This window comes from Bufo bufo, chromosome 1 (genome assembly GCF_905171765.1).
Source record: "Bufo bufo chromosome 1, aBufBuf1.1, whole genome shotgun sequence".
Lineage (NCBI taxonomy): Eukaryota > Metazoa > Chordata > Amphibia > Anura > Bufonidae > Bufo > Bufo bufo.
The window spans coordinates 46,941,098-46,957,767 of NC_053389.1; the positions used below are offsets into that span (position 1 = coordinate 46,941,098).

The 16,670-nt window shown below is 44.9% G+C and overlaps 1 protein-coding gene across 5 annotated transcripts in view; it reads left to right on the forward strand.

The window, feature by feature from the left end:
- CROCC (ciliary rootlet coiled-coil, rootletin) overlaps window positions 1-16,670 on the forward strand; it is a 59,411-nt gene that overhangs the window by 36,434 nt on the left and 6,307 nt on the right. For all 5 annotated transcript variants that reach the window (XM_040422901.1, XM_040422892.1, XM_040422873.1 and 2 more), the window contains exons 24-31: window positions 1,662-1,900; window positions 2,829-2,988; window positions 3,169-3,336; window positions 3,412-3,796; window positions 3,882-4,084; window positions 6,600-6,720; window positions 6,877-7,040; window positions 13,891-14,106. In XM_040422901.1, coding sequence (XP_040278835.1) covers window positions 1,662-1,900; window positions 2,829-2,988; window positions 3,169-3,336; window positions 3,412-3,796; window positions 3,882-4,084; window positions 6,600-6,720; window positions 6,877-7,040; window positions 13,891-14,106 — 1,656 coding nt within the window. The remainder of the gene's footprint in view (window positions 1-1,661; window positions 1,901-2,828; window positions 2,989-3,168; window positions 3,337-3,411; window positions 3,797-3,881; window positions 4,085-6,599; window positions 6,721-6,876; window positions 7,041-13,890; window positions 14,107-16,670) is intronic.

The window sequence follows — 16,670 nt, forward strand, 5'->3', positions numbered from 1 at the left end:
GGCATCCTGCTGACAGCAGGAGCGCACGGCGTCATTGGTTGCTATGACTCCGTGCGCTTCATGCCGCCGCTGCACTACAGTAATACACTGGTATGATCTATACAAGTGTATTACTGTAGTGCAGCGGCAGCATGAAGCGCACGGCGTCATAGCAACCAATGACGCCGTGCGCTCCTGCTGTCAACAGGATGCCAGGCCGGGATACCACGGACCGCTCCTCACGTCCGCGTTCCACGGCCGTGTGCATTCGGCCTTATTAGAATGAATTGGATGTAGACTTCTATTTTTGCTTTCTTTAGTTCTATTTTTACACGGGAGGCAAAAGCCGCACCATGTGAACCGGCTTCCTTTCTTCTTTGTATCACCTCCAGCAATATAGCTCCGCACCAGGTGGTTTCGTATGCTCGGGGCTTTCTTAAATGTTGTTAAAGGATGATCAGGGATCACATTTCCTAAAATTGGGTGGTTGTTTTTTTTTAATTTTTCATGAAAATCTGTTTCCTTCTTTTCCTTCATTTTCTTTTCATTTTTCACATCAATATCTTTTGCTACATCTAATTAATTCATCTTCACAGTAACCGTTTTCTTTAAACCGTTCATGGATAAGGCTACTGGTGTTTCTGGGTCCGCTTGTAAGATCCGTTTCAGGGCTCTCACAAGCGGCCCAAAACGGATCAGTTCAGCCCCAATGCATTCTGAATGGATAAGGATCCGTTCATAATGCATCAACTTGGCTGTGTTTGGTGTCCATTAAGTTTTTTAGACGGTCACTAAAACGCAGCTCGCAGCGTTTTGGTGTCCGTCTGACGATGCGGAGCCAAACGGATCCGTCCTGACTTACAATGTAAGTCAATGGGGACGGATCCGTTTTCACTGACACAATATGGTGCAATTGAAAACGGATCTGTCCCCCATTGGCTTTCAATGTAACTCAAGACGGATCCGTTTTGACTTAGGCTTTTTTTTAAAAATGAATAATGCAAACGGATCCGTTATTAACGGATACAAGCGTTTGCATTATTCGTGCGGATCCGTCTGTGCAGATACAAGACTGGTCCGCACCGAACGCGAGTGTGAAAGTAACCTAAGTTGACTTTGTTCCTCATTCACATCTCTATCAGTGCAATTACAATAAATTCTTTTAAATTGTCCTTTTGGTATGTTTTTGAGCCAGGGACCATAATGGCAGCTGGTAGTTTCTATGTAAGCATTCACATCTGTCTCCTTAAAGAATGTTTTTGTTTTAAAGACCTTCTCCTCAATATATATAGTAAAGGAAGATAAATGTGCTGGCCATGGCGGCATAGAAAACGTTGCGACTTTTTAACAGCAGAAAAATGGCGTACGGAGAATAGTGTTTCATTTCTAACCATTTTCAAGATCTCACTGAGGGTTTGTTACAATGTATCAGTGTGGAATCCACTAGGGGCTGAACATAGGCACAGATCTCTCCCATGTCTTGGGAGGTACTAGGTTTTCAGCCACTGTCATGAAGAATGACAGCAAGCAGAGATCTTGAAAATGGTAAGGCAATTAAAATCAAAGTTGCAGAAGGTGATAAGGTGATCAATTTAAGGTGATAAGTCCTTTAAAGTTCTCATCATGTAGTGTTGTAGTTAATGTGGAGAGTAACTACGTAGCGCCCTCTCTGGTCACTTTAGCTAGAGGAGCTGAAGACTCAGCTGTGTGTCGTTGAGGACGCCAGGGACGCGGTGCGGCGGGAACTCATCGAAGCTCATCGACGTGTGCGGGAGAGCCACGAGGCAATGGAGGTTCACAAGAAGGAAGTCCTGGACTTGCGGCGATCTCTCAGTGATGAGTCTAAAGAGAAGGAAGCCGTGCAGAGATCTAACGAGGAGCTACGAGGAGCAGTGCGCCGGGCCGAGAGTGAGCGCATCAGGTACCCATCCCTGCCAGCATCCGTGCGGAGGAAATCTACGCCGTCCCTTAGAACACTTACTGGAATTAATTTTACTTCACTGTCACCTGACGACACCGCAAGTGGAGCAATGATCAAACGCCACATCTCTCATACGCCACATCTCCTATCATATACCACATCTTTTATCATACACCTCTCCCATCATACGTTACATCTCCTATCATACACCTCTCCCATCATATGCCACAACTCCCATCATATGCCATGTATCTCATCATACCCCACATCTCCCATGATATACCACATCTCCTATCATGCACCTCTCTCATCATATGCCACATCTCCTATCATACACCTCTCTCATCATACGTCACATCTATCATACACCTCTCTCATCATACGTCACATCTATCATACACCTCTCTCATCATACGTCACATCTATCATACACCTCTCTCATCATACACCTCATCTCCTATCATACACCTCTCCCATCATACGTCATATCTATCATACACCACATCTCCTATCATACACCTCTCCCATCATACACCTCATCTCCTATCATACACCTCTCATCATACACCTCATCTCCTATCATACACCTCTCTCATCATACGTCACATCTATCATACACCTCTCTCATCATACACCTCATCTCCTATCATACACCTCTCTCATCATACACCTCATCTCCTATCATACACCTCTACCATCATACACCTCAGGTCGCTTATCATACACCTCTCCCATCATACACCACATCTCCCACTATATGCCACGTCTCCCTTCATACACATCTCCTACCATAGAAGACTGTATATGCCTCTTCATACACCAAATTGGAGCCTTTGTTGGATCGGGGGGATCTTTGTCTGTGGAGGGGGGTGATGTGCAGCGTCTTGTTCCAGGGCTGCTCACCAGTATTTCCTTCCTACACCTACAGCTTGAAGCGTGCTAATGAGGAGAAGGAGCAGAGACTTTCAGTGCTAGAAGAGTCTCGAGTGGCTTCGGAGAAGGAGACGGCAGATCTGCGCAGCAACCTGAGAGAGGTGGAGCGGTCACGGCTGGAGGCACGGAGGGAACTGCAGGATCTCCGCAGACAGGTGAGCAGGACAGGGGTGAAGATAAGGGGAGGCACAGTGTAGTCCCTGATACGACAGACCTCATTGCATTATTTTGGGCCTGTGCAGAACTACATACCCCACCATTATCTACCAGTTATCCAGGATTTCAGGGTGATTGGTCTTTGCTCCATTTTGTATTTCTCACCTCTTGTTTTCCAGCTGAAGGTCCTGGATGATGAGGGTGTGAAGCGCAGCCGAGATCTGGCCGAGGTGCAGGCACGTCTTTCTCTTTGTGAACAGCGAGAAGAAGAGACGCGCAGAGACAGCTTCTCCCTGAAACAGAAGCTTGTGGAGACAGAGAGCGGCCGCGAAGCTGCCAGGAAAGAGGTGAGCGTGTGTTCAAAAGCTGTGTGATGAAAAGGGTCCGTGATCCAGGTTCCTAACATGTCATCCCCCCTGCAGCTCAGTGCCCTCCAGAGGAAGTTGTCTGAGGTCGAGAGTGACTTCAACCTCCGTGAGAAGGAGCTTCAGGGCAACTTGGAGGAAGCGCGAGGTAATGAGAAGAAGCTGCTGGATAATACCCGCAACCTGGAGATCAAGCTCCTCGCATCACAGGAGGAGGCGGCGCAACTTGGTCTGAAACTGAGCGCCAGTGAGGGCCGCGTGCACGGACTGGAGGCTGAACTGTCCCGGCTCGAGGGGCAGAAGAGGGAGCTGGAGTTTAAACTCAGCAACTTGCACTCTGCTCTGAGGAGGACACTGGGAATCGGCCGTGCCGGACGTACGCCAAGCCCAGCTGTACGAGGGCGCAGCGGCTCCCCCAAGAGGACGTTTTCACCACTGAAAGGTACATCTAAGCATACAAGTAAATTGGAGAATCGATTACACGGCAGAATTCCCCCCACATCACTGTCTGTCTTTTGCTCACCTAGGATTTGACAACACTTACACGACCACCACTGACGGACGCGGCAGCCCCATTCCCCGCACAGGAAGTCCAGAGCGCAGTAAGACACCAGAGAGGGCGACGTCCCCCACACGAGGGGAGCAGCTCACTGCAGACATTGACCCTGAGGTGATTCGAGCCGCTCTGCGTGATTTCCTTCAGGAACTGAGAGACACTCAAAGAGAAAGGGTAAGAAATGGAGTAAGGTGGTCTTTGGTGGTCACCCATTAACACACCATTATGCACCTGTACATCATGGATTGCCGTATGTTAAGGCCCCATTCCATACAGGTATGTCGGAGGCATAGTAGCTATGCCGAGGTTTTTGACAGCAGGAGACTTGCTGTAACAGCCAGATCAGAGAAACCGCCAGTCCCTGCCGTTTAACCTCTTAGATGCTGCAGTCAATACTGACCGTGGCAACTGTGAAGCCTGACAGAGTAAGGGGCTCCCTCTCTCTGCTCATTAGCCCCTCGCAATGTGATCGCAGGATGCCTATGCAGTACCCCGACAACCCCCCAGTCTGCCCACTCGTCTGCCATAGGTATAACCCATGCAGGTAGGTTGCCTTACACAGACAGTCTATAATGCTCTGGAATACTGAATATAAATCAACCTATTTTTGATGGAAAAAAATGTGACTGCGTAAAAATAGTGAAACAAAAAAAATGCACGTAGCACACCGCCTCAAAGTTAATGTATGAATTATACCACACAGCGCATGGCATAAATGAAACAAAAAATGCTGCCATGAGGCAATGATGAATTTGCCTTTTTACCCCTGTTCCCCCCTAAAAAAAAAAAAAAAAGTATAAAAATTATGTAATACATTATATGCATGCCAAAATGGTATCAATAAAAACTTCCATACATCCAGTAACATGACTACTTCAGTGGAAAACAAAAAAAAAGGTATGGCACTGGCAATGTGGTGCCCTAAAAATACCTCTGTGTGTTTGGTATCCTTACATTTGTACCAGCCTGTAGTATACAGTACATGTAACTTATTATTCTTACCACACGCTGTACAGTGGGAAGAAAATGCAAAAAGAAACATTAGCAGAATTCCTAATTATTATTTTTTTGCATCCCTCCTCCTGCCACGGAAAAACACACCTAAGGCCTCATGCACACAACAGTATTTTTTCACGGTCCACAAAACGGGGTTCCGTTTTTCCGTGATCCGTGGCCGTTTTTTCGTCCGTGGGTCTTCCTTGATTTTTGGAGGATCCACAGACATGAAAAAAAGTCGTTTTGGTGTCCGCCTGGCCGTGCAGAGCCAAGCGAATCCGTCCTGACTTACAATGCAAGTCAATGTGGACGGATCCGTTTGACGTTGACACAATATGGTGCAATTGCAAACGGATCCGTCCCCCATTGACTTTCAATGTAAAGTCAGGAGTTAATATACAATAGGATCTGAGTTTTCTCCAATCCGATGGTATATTTTAACTTGAAGCGTCCCCATCACCATGGGATCGCCTCTGTTAGAATATACCATCGGATTTGAGTTAAATCGTGAAACTCGTATCCGACAGTATATTCTAACACAGAGGCGTTCCCATAGTGATGGGGACGCTTCAAGTCAGAATATACTGAGAACTGTGTACATGACTGCCCCCTGCTCCCTGGCAGCACCTGATCTCTTACAGGGGGCTGTGATCAGCACAATTAACCCTTTATCTGTGGCACCTGAGGGGTTAATTGTGCGGATCACAGACCCCTGTAAAAGACCGGGTGCTGCCAGGCAGCAGGGGGCAGTCATGTACACAGTTCTCAGTATATTCTACCTTGAAGCGTCCCCATCACTATGGGAACGCCTCTGTGTTAGAATATACTGTCGGATATGAGTTTTCACGAAGTGAAAACTCATATCTGAAAAAGCTTTTATGCAGACGGATCTGCGATCCGTCTGTGTGAAAGTTGCCAACGGCCACGGATCACGAACGCGGATGCCAATCTTGTGTGCATCCGTGTTTTTTCACGGACCCATTGACTTGAATGGGTCTGTGAACCGTTGTCCGTCCAAAAAATAGGACAGGTCATATTTTTTTGACGGACAGCAAACACTGATCACGGCCGCGGATGAACAACGGTGCATTTTCCGAGTTTTCAACTGACCCATTGACAGTCAATGGGTCTGCAGAAAATCACGGAAAATGGAACAACGGCCACGGATGCACACAACGGTTGTGTGCATGAGGCCTAATCCCGCAAACGACAAGCCCTCATACAGATATATCTGCGGAAAAAATTAGAAAGTTATGGCTCTTAAAATGCAACACAGAGAAGATAGAAAAAAAACACGTCTTGGGCCGTAAGAGGCTGGTCTTCTGTTCTGGTGACGTGGTCGGAACCTATTGTCATGTCTACCTTATGTGTGAACTGCACCAATGGTCGACCTGTACAGCGGCGCCTAAGGGGTTAAACAAGAGGCTATGCCTGTCATCACCCGCTCACTCTGGACCTGTAGCTCTGAAGGTGCAGATGGATGTCAGTTGCTGACCCAACATAGGGGACCCGTCTATGTAATGTCACTGGCAGCACTATACGGCCTCTGATGTCAACAACCACAGACTCCTGGGGCCCGCGCTATTAACCAGATGATACGTCACCCACGTCCTAACGTTCCCAGTTATTCCCCGTCCTCTAATTCCGGATTGGAATCTACGGTAGTAAAATCCTTTCTCTTCCTTATTGTAAGGACGACCTGCGCACTCAGGTGGGGGCCACATCACGGCAGCTGGTAGAGATGGAGGCTGAGAAGGACGGAGCAACCACTCGGATTCAACAGCTGCAGAAAGTGCTGTCAGAGATCGAGGAAGGTGAGGAGACTTGGGGTGCAGAGTTGTCGGGGTGAGAGGTGTCAGCAGTTCAACTTGAAGGAGAATGGTAATGTGCTTCATTGCCTGAAAGGCTCTGCTGTGGGCAGGTTACCTCCTCCTATCTCCTGTCTTACGCATTTCTCTATACCTTTAAAGGGAAGCGCGCCACTGATGGGAAGCTCAGTAACGTGCAGACCACACTCATCCTGCAGGAGGAAACCCTGCGACGCTGCGAGAGGGAGCGCAAGATAGCGCTGGAGAAAGCTGCCAGCCTGGAACGTAGTCTGCAGGCAGCAGAGAACGAGCATCGGGCGGCCCAGGTATCATCTATGGGGGATATATATATACAGGAGCTTATCAAGACTGATTATACAGAGGCCATATGTAATACAGGAGAATGCTGATTACATTTTGGAGGCTGATTGTGAGATATTCAGTGTCTTTGTACACCGATGCATTAGGGCCAATCTGTCGCCATGATTCTGGACTATTATCTGCAGTCATACATGACGAGTACTGCAGATAATTGTACAGATAATTGAATTTCTTGAAATTCATTTCGGGTCCAATTCGCAGAATTTTGCTAAACATTTGATTCAGGTCTAAATTGATTCTACACGAATCGGAGAGAATAAGGCCTCTTTCACACTTGCGTTGTTGGGATCCGGCGTGCACTTCCGTTGCCGGAGGTGCCCGCCGGATCCGGAAAAACGCAAGTGTACTGAAAGCATTTGAAGACGGAGCCGTCTTCAAAATGCTTTCAGTGTTACTATGGCACCCAGGACACTATTGAAGTCCTGGTTGCCATAGTAGTAGTGGGGAGCGGGGGAGCAATATACTTACGTGATCCATGCGATCACATGATCCATGCGCTTGGGGCGCCCTGACGTCACTCTGGAGCGCCCCGGGAGCCGCACGGACGGTAAGTATGCTGCTCCCCCGCTCCCCGCTACACTTTACCATGGCTGCCAGGACTTTAGCGTCCTGGAAGCCATGGTAACCACTCTGAAAAAGCTAAATGTCGGGTCCGGCAATGCGCTGAAACGACGTTTAGCTTAAGGCCGGATCCGGATCAATGCCTTTCAATGGGCATTAATCCCGGATCCGGCCTTGCGGCAAGTCTTCAGGATTTTGGGCCGGAGCAAAAAGCGCAGCATGCTGCGGTATTTTCTCCGGCCAAAAAACGTTCCGTTCCGGAACTGAAGACATCCTGATGCATCCTGAACGGATTTCTCTCCATTCAGAATGCATTAGGATAAAACTGATCAGGATTCTTCCGGCATAGAGCCCCGACGACGGAACTCTATGCCGGAAGACAAGAACGCAAGTGTGAAAGAGCCCTAAGACTCCGGACTAGAAACATGCAAATCTGTCCTACTTAGGGTAACTTTCACACTTGCGTTAAAGTTTTCTGGTATTGAGTTCCGTCCTAGGGGCTCAATACCGGGAAAAAACGCTTCAGTTTTACCCTAATGCATTCTGAATGGAAAGCAATCCGCTCCGTATGCATCAGGATGTCTTCAGTTCAGTCACTCTTACAGTATTTTTTTTTCTCCGGCCAAAATTCCAGAACACTTGCCGGAATGCCGGATTCGGTACTAAGTGTTCTGGAAAACCGGACTGGTTTCCTGATCTGCGCATGCGCAGACCTTTTTAAAAATGAAAAATAAATAAATACTGGATTCGTTTTTCCGGGTGACACCGGAGAGACGGATCCGGTGTTTCAATGCATTTGTCAGCCAGATCCGGAAACAAATGCTATCCGTTTGCATACGGATTTCTGGATCCGGGTACTGCCTGCCGGAATCCAACAATGCAAGTGTGAAAGTACCCTTAGGACTGTTGAGCATGTGAGCATGATCCTCCGTTCTGGACACTGCTCGTCTTGCAGGAGCGCACGGCTTTATACTGATTTATAATGCTATGTGCCTCTTGTGTGATGCTTGTGTGAAAGAGTCCTAAAGGATGGAATGCTAAATGTCTCCATTTAACGCTCCTCTGGCAAAGAGATATGCAAATCTGTTGTCCTTCCAAAAGGAAGGAAAAATAAATGCTTCCACAGAACACTCCTTCTGGAAAAAGAAACATGCAATACCCTCCTTCTATCAAGAGGAAAACAGCTCTTCATACCAGCAAACAGCTCTTTTTTTTATTTTTTTATTAGAGCTTAGCAGGGACAATAAGCTTGGTTGGGGTCTGGGGGGGGGGGAACCTTCCTCCTTATGTAAAGCGTGAAGAGTATTGTAGGCTAGACAATGCTCCTCTGGGTTTCTGGAAAAATATATGGAAATTCTAGCACCCTACATCTTATGGTATCATATCTTTTCATTTTGGAAGGAAAGCTAATTTTCATACCTTTTGGGTTTTGGAGAAAGACATTCAAATAAGCTTTACTTCAAAAAAGAAATGAACAGTAAGGCCAGACACAAACAAGCAAGTTCAATGCGGTAAACTCAGAGCGGGCGTCAATGTGAGGTCCCTTTCTGACCTCCCCTTCTCTGACATGATCACACAGCATTATTATAATGATTTATAATGCTGTGTTGTCTGGGATATAAAGCAAATGGTTTATATAAAAAAAATATAGGATCAAAGGAAACATTTCAAAGGGCATTGATCCTCGAGGTGGACATATAAAACACCTTAAAAAGAGATCGTTGTTAATTTAATTATATTGTGCAATCCGTAAATAAGGTACAAGCTCCTATGCAAAAATATAATGATAAAATGATTTATTATACAATAATTTAAAATACAATCAATGTGAAATTCAATAATCTGCAATGATACACAGTGATATGCAGTACCCAAAATTCGCCACTAGATGGCACCAACACAAATACCAGCGTGTACACAGTACCTCTCAGGCAGAAGAATATAATACAATCCACCTCGACCACAAATTTTAGATATAAAAGCTTAATAATGTTAAAGGATAAATACGAACCCTTGCTCTGCACAAACCATGACAAATCTCAGATAATCGAGTAGGATGGTCACACAACTTATAAATTATCAAGCCTGGTATTGACTATGGAATGAAATTATTCCAATCAGAGAGTTACCTCTGAAATCAATATTTAGGTCTTTTATTCAGTAATATGCATCTTTACTGAATAGTGACAATATTGATGTAGCACTTTTAACAATTATACATCCGCCAACAGCGGGGAGTTTGCAAAATATCAGGTTGATTAATTTATATCAATACTACACAAAATAAAGTCATACATTACCGAGAATGCAGATGATGTGCAGAGACTAGGTACGATCTGGTCATTAGGATCTTTCTCCTGGGTTTTCTTTGTTTCTTTGTGTTTTCCTGGTTCCCCCTTTTTTTTTTTTTTTTCCTGTTGCTCTTTTTGTTTCCGTTCTGTTTCTCTCCCTCGTGTGTGTGTGTGTGTGTGTGTGTGTGTGTGTGTGTGTGTGTGTGGTTTATGATCAGAAACTTATCAGTTAGACACACCTTCCTAACTGGAGTTTTCCAATCATTGTCAGCTAGGCGTGTACATATGATAAGGTCTGTGATGTTGTTGTATTACCCAAAATGCACTTCTGCTGTTGGTGTAATGTTACTCATTTACCCCTAGGTGACACTATTACCTAAACTATTAGTATCATTCTATTAAAGGGTTTCTGTCACCCCACAAAACTCATTATTTTTTTTTTGGATAGTTAGATTCCTCATAGCGCGATATAGGAGAATATAATAGTCTTACTTACTTTCATGCGGCCGATTCTTTATAAAACGAAGTTTTATAATATGTAAATGAGGGCTCTACCAGCAAGTAGGGCGTCTACTTGCTGGTAGCCGCAGCAGAAAACCGCCCCCTCGCCGTGTTGATTGACAGGGCCAGCCGTGATCTCCTCCTCCGGCCGGCCCTGTCAGTAATTCAAAAATCGCGCGCCTCTGGTCATTCGGCGCAGGCGCTCTGAGATGAGGAGGCTCGTCTCCTCAGCACTCCCTCAGTGCGCCGATGACATCATCGAAAGAGAAGACGTCATCGGCGCAGGCGCACTGAGAGAGTGCTGAGGAGACGAGCCTCCTCATCTCAGAGCGCCTGCGCCGAATGACCAGAGGCGCGCGATTTTTGAATTACTGACAGGGCCGGCCGGAGGAGGAGATCACGGCTGGCCCTGTCAATCAACACGGCGAGGGGGCGGTTTTCTGCTGCGGCTACCAGCAAGTAGACGCCCTACTTGCTGGTAGAGCCCTCATTTACATATTATAAAACTTCGTTTTATAAAGAATCGGCCGCATGAAAGTAAGTAAGACTATTATATTCTCCTATATCGCGCTATGAGGAATCTAACTATCCAAAAAAAAAAAAATGAGTTTTGTGGGGTGACAGAAACCCTTTAAGGGTTAAATATCCAAGTATGACTTTCTCACATTCTATATACATGACCTCTGGAACCTAAATCAAAGCTAGAGCGATTAATTCTGACACTTCTACCAATTAAGCACAGACTTTTAGGCACCATTTGAACTTTTCCCATACTGTCAGATTTATGTATTGATAAATAATATAATGAACACTGTACTCTCGCAGATATCTGTGCCTCCTCTTCTACTCCAATGGGTGATTTATGGTTAGTTAAAATAACACATCTTTACAGATATTCATTAACAAAGTCCATACTTAAACTGTTTTCATCATATAATAGGAATATATGCGTTCCTATTGAGAAATATATATGATGTCCTTCATAATATTCAACAATATAAAACAATACATATGTCTTATTGATTTTCTTATACAAAACTAAGGTTGATTATACATATACGTATACATCACAGATTTTCTGCTTCATTAATAAATACCAAACTGTAGAGGTATTTAGCACCAGCTACCTGTAGAGAATATCCTTATCTAAGTCATAAATCCATAAGGAGACAAGCATGCCTCTTCTCAGACTGGTACATTCATGAGAAGAAATCTCATGAACAGTGACCTTTCCATGAACTTCTCTCGGCCATCTTTAAAATACATTCAAAATGGTGAATATAACACACATGGCCTATTATACACCAAATCCACTATAATTAGGATAATTTTACATAATGTTATATACACTTATGAAAAAGCACAACAGTTGTAACCCTTAGGCCTCTTTCACACGGGCGTCATGTTTTTGGCCCGGATAAGATGCGGGTGCGTCGCGGTAAAATGCGCGATTTTTCCGCGTGAGTGCAAAACATTGTAATGCGTTTTGCACGCGCGTGAGAAAAATCGGCATGTTTGGTACCTGTACCCGTACCCGAATCTCAACCTCTTCACAGAAGTTCGGGCTTGGGATCGGTGTTGTGTAGATTTTATTATTTTCCCTCATAACATGGTTATAAGGGAAAATAATAGCATTCTTAATACAGAATGCATAGTACAATAGGGCTGGAGGGGTTAAAAAAAAAAATAAAAAAAAATAATTTAACTCACCTTAATCCACTTGCTCGCGCAGCCCGACTTCTCTTCTGTCTTCTTCTTTGAGGAATAGGACCTTTGATGACATCACTGCGCTCATCACATGGTCCATCACATGATCCATCACCATGGTGATGGATCTTGTGACGGACCATGTGATGACCACAGTGACGTCATCAAAGGTCCTTTTCCTGCACAGCAAAGAAGAAGACAGAAGAGAAGCCAGGCTGCGCGAACAAGTGGATTAAGGCGAGTTAAATTTTTTATTATTTTTTTTAACCTTTCCAGCCCTATTGTACTATGCATTCTGTATTAAGAATGCTATTATTTTTCCTTATAACCATGTTATAACCATCCCGATTGTCTCCTAGAAATCGTGCGTGAAAATCGCACCGCATCTGCACTTGCTTGCGGATGCTTGCGATTTTCACGCAGCCCCATTCATTTCTATGGGGCCTGCGTTGCGTGAAAAACGCACAATATAGAGCATGCTGCGATTTTCACGCAACGCACAAGTGATGCGTGAAAATAACCGCTCATGTGCACAGCCCCATAGAAATGAATGGGTCCGGATTCAGTGCGGGCGCAATGCGTTCACATCACGTATTGCACCCGCGCGGAAATCTCGCCCCTGTGTGAAAGGGGCCTTAGAGTCCTGAAATATACTGAATTACACTGACATCATTCTGTCAGTGTAATATAATAGATTCCAGGACTCCTTGGGTCACACAACATTATGAATCAGTATAATGCTGTGCGATACTGTCAGAGAAGGGGAGGTCAGAACGGGATCTCACACTGATGCACGCTGCGAGTGTATTGCATTGAACTCGCTCGTGTGTGTCTGGCCTAAGCCTGTCTCTCTCATCTTCTAGGACTTGGGTAGAATTGATTCCTACCCTAATAGAATTTTCTTAAAAGTTCGGCAAATCGGAGACAAAACAAATTTCAAGAAATTTGCTCTTCTCTAGTTTGCATCTCGCTCTCTCTCTATCACCCAAAATTTTAAAACAAATCAGGACAAAGTCTGAATCAGTTCGCTCATCTTTAGTCCAGATGGCCATTTTCTTATTTTTCTACAATATCCTTCGTGTCAGCACTCAAAGCCCTATTGAAATACAGTCCTGACTGTTGTGCTAATATAGTGGAGAGGACTCCTGTGCGCATGCACAGCGGTACAGACAATACATTTCATGGCAGCTTTAAACCCTGACAGCGAGGAAACGGGGGGCAGTAGTAAAATAAAATATGGTGATCTTGACTCTTTATGTGCAGCACTGCTCACGTAATTACAGCAGATAATAATCCAAGATCATGGCGACAGATTCCCTTAAGTACTAAGGACGACCAATACGGAAACCTTTCTTCTCTTGTCATACAGTCTGAATGCAGCCTTAAAGGGAATGTCCACATTTATTCATCATCCAGCCTAGTGGAATTTTAATGCAGATGGGGGCTATATAGATGAGCTCCCCCTAGTGGAGACTGTTTCCACACAGCCATTGTCCATCACTGTTGGAGTTTGTAATTTCAGACAGTTTATAATGTTTTTATTGTATTTGAGCAGCTTATATTTTATTCTAAGCATCTCACGTCCGGACATTATCAGCCCTGTTGCCTTTTTGTTAGACACAACATGCAGGGTCTTGGGGATATCATGGCCGACAGCTGGTTCCTTGGTTCCAGGCAGAGCAGTTCTATGACGGGTGCAGATGCATTTACCTTTTACTTCTCATTTGTTCATCAGGAGAAAGTCAATAAAATGAAAGCGAATGAAGCAAAACTTGAGAGCGACAAGCGACGTTTGAAGGAAGTGCTTGACGCTGCCGAAAATCGCAACACTAAACTGGAGCTGTCCCGCAGAGGATTGGAAGGCGAGCTGCAGAGGGTCAGGCTGGTGCTGGCTGATCGAGAGGCTGAGATACAAGATATGCAGCAGCGGATAGAAGGGCTGCAGAGACAGGTGATCAGTGCAGATGTAGCAGAGCTGACTTCACTGTTTGCATGCGTTATAACCGGTAATTCCATAGGAATGCCTGTAACGAGTATTATCATCAGTGGAGAACACCCCCCTTTCCCACACACACACTCAGATGTTTGTTACAATCTAAACAGTTTTCCCATAAAAAAGAGAGAAGGTTGTAACAAACACTCATAGCGCCAGTTACATCCTGTATTATACTCCAGAGCTGCACTCACTATTCTGCTGGTGGAGTCACTGTATACCTACATTACATTACTTATCCTGTACTGATCCTGAGTTACATCCTGTATTATACTCCAGAGCTGTACTCACTATTCTGCTGGTGCAGTCACTGTGTTCATACATTACATTACTTATCCTGTACTGATCCTGAGTTACATCCTATATTATACTCCAGAGCTGCACTCACTATTCTGCTGGTGGAGTCACTGTGTACATACATTACTTATCCTGTACTGATCCTGAGTTACATCCTGTATTATACTCCAGAGCTGCACTCACTATTCTGCTGGTGCAATCACTGTGTACATACATTACATTACTTATCCTGTACTGATCCTGAGTTACATCCTGTATTATACTCCAGAGCTGCACTCACTATTCTGCTGGTGGAGTCACTGTGTACATACATTACTTATCCTGTACTGATCCTGAGTTATATCCTGTATTATACTCCAGAGCTGCACTCACTATTCTGCTGGTGCAGTCACTGTGTTCATACATTACATTACTTATCCTGTACTGATCCTGAGTTACATCCTATATTATACTCCAGAGCTGCACTCACTATTCTGCTGGTGGAGTCACTGTGTACATACATTACTTATCCTGTACTGATCCTGAGTTACATCCTGTATTATACTCCAGAGCTGCACTCACTATTCTGCTGGTGCAATCACTGTGTACATACATTACATTACTTATCCTGTACTGATCCTGAGTTACATCCTGTATTATACTCCAGAGCTGCACTCACTATTCTGCTGGTGGAGTCACTGTGTACATACATTACTTATCCTGTACTGATCCTGAGTTACATCCTGTATTATACTCCAGAGCTGCACTCACTATTTTGCTGGTGCAGTCACTGTGTACATACATTACATTACTTATCCTTAGGGGGTACTATCTCTCCTTAGGGAGAGAGCACCTTAATCAGTGTGAGGAGACTTATAGGCCATACATGCTCCTCTGGAATTCTGGGAGAAAAGGGATGCAAATCAGCTCTTAACAAGCTCTGCCTCTAATGCCACCAGATGTAAGGCAGCTATCCTATAAGTCAATGTTCAGCTCTTTAACTAAGCCTTGAGACATGACTTTGATATTAAATAAGCCAGCATCTCATCTGCAGACAGCTGTTTCGGGGTGATTGCCCCTCATCAGTGCAGAGCAGAGAGTACTGGCATGCTGATTAAGGTGATCTCGCCCTAAGGAGAGTTAGTTCCCCCCTGACCCGGACACAGGCCTCTCACCCAGTTAAGCCTTTCTCTGCTCTGCACTGATGAGGGGCAATCACCCTGAAACAGCTGTCTGCAGATGAGGTGCTGGCTTATTTAATATCCAAGTCATGTCTCAAGGCTTAGTTAAAGAGCTGAACATTGACTTATAGGATAGCTGCCTTACATCTGGTGGCATTAGAGGCAGAGCTTGTCAAGAGCTCATTTGCATCCCTTTTCTCCCATTACTTATCCTCTACTGATCCTGCATTACAGCCTTTATTTTCAGCTTAAAATCCTGCAGCATATTTCACCTGTAAACCACCTATGTTACTGAAGTGCATGTGCTGACTGGCTGTGTAGTAGCGCCTCTCCACAGTATAGTGCGGTACTACATGTTCTGTCAGGGTGTGCTCTTCCTTTCCATTAGATTTTCTGGTACAGTGTATAATGTCCAGGACCCTGAAGAAAGGATTTACTGCACAGAAAGGGATTTACCAGTTCCAGTTTCTGACTTTTATTCACAACGACTTAACTTTGTTAGTTATTAGATTAGTTTTCACTTTTGTTCTCTTTTGGTGAGATTCAGAACCAATTACTAGTTTTTCATATTGTTCCGGTCTTAAAGGTGGTTTCCGGAAATAGAATATTAGTGACCTGTCTCCTGGATAGGTCATCAGTGTGTCATCTGTGGCACTGACGCTGACCATCTCTTTGAAGAGGCTGTGGTCCATTGAACGCCATGGCATACCAAGCACAGCGCCATACCTTGTATAGTGGCTGTGCTTGGTACTGCAGCCCAGTCCCATCCACTTGAATGGGACTGAGATGCACATAGGCTGTGTGACCGATGAATGGGATGGCACTGCACTCCCCGGAGCGTCATGGCTTCTTCAAACAGCCGATCAGTGGCAGTGTTGGGAGTCGGACCCCCAGCAAACTGATATTGATGACCTATCCTGAGGATAGACGATCAATATCAGAATCCTGGAAAACCCCTTTAAGTTGTAATGCTCATCCCGGGAGTAATCCTATAACTTCAGAGAACGCTGTATACATTTCTATTAAATCTTTTTCGGATTATTTGAGTGCTCTCCTATTTACAAC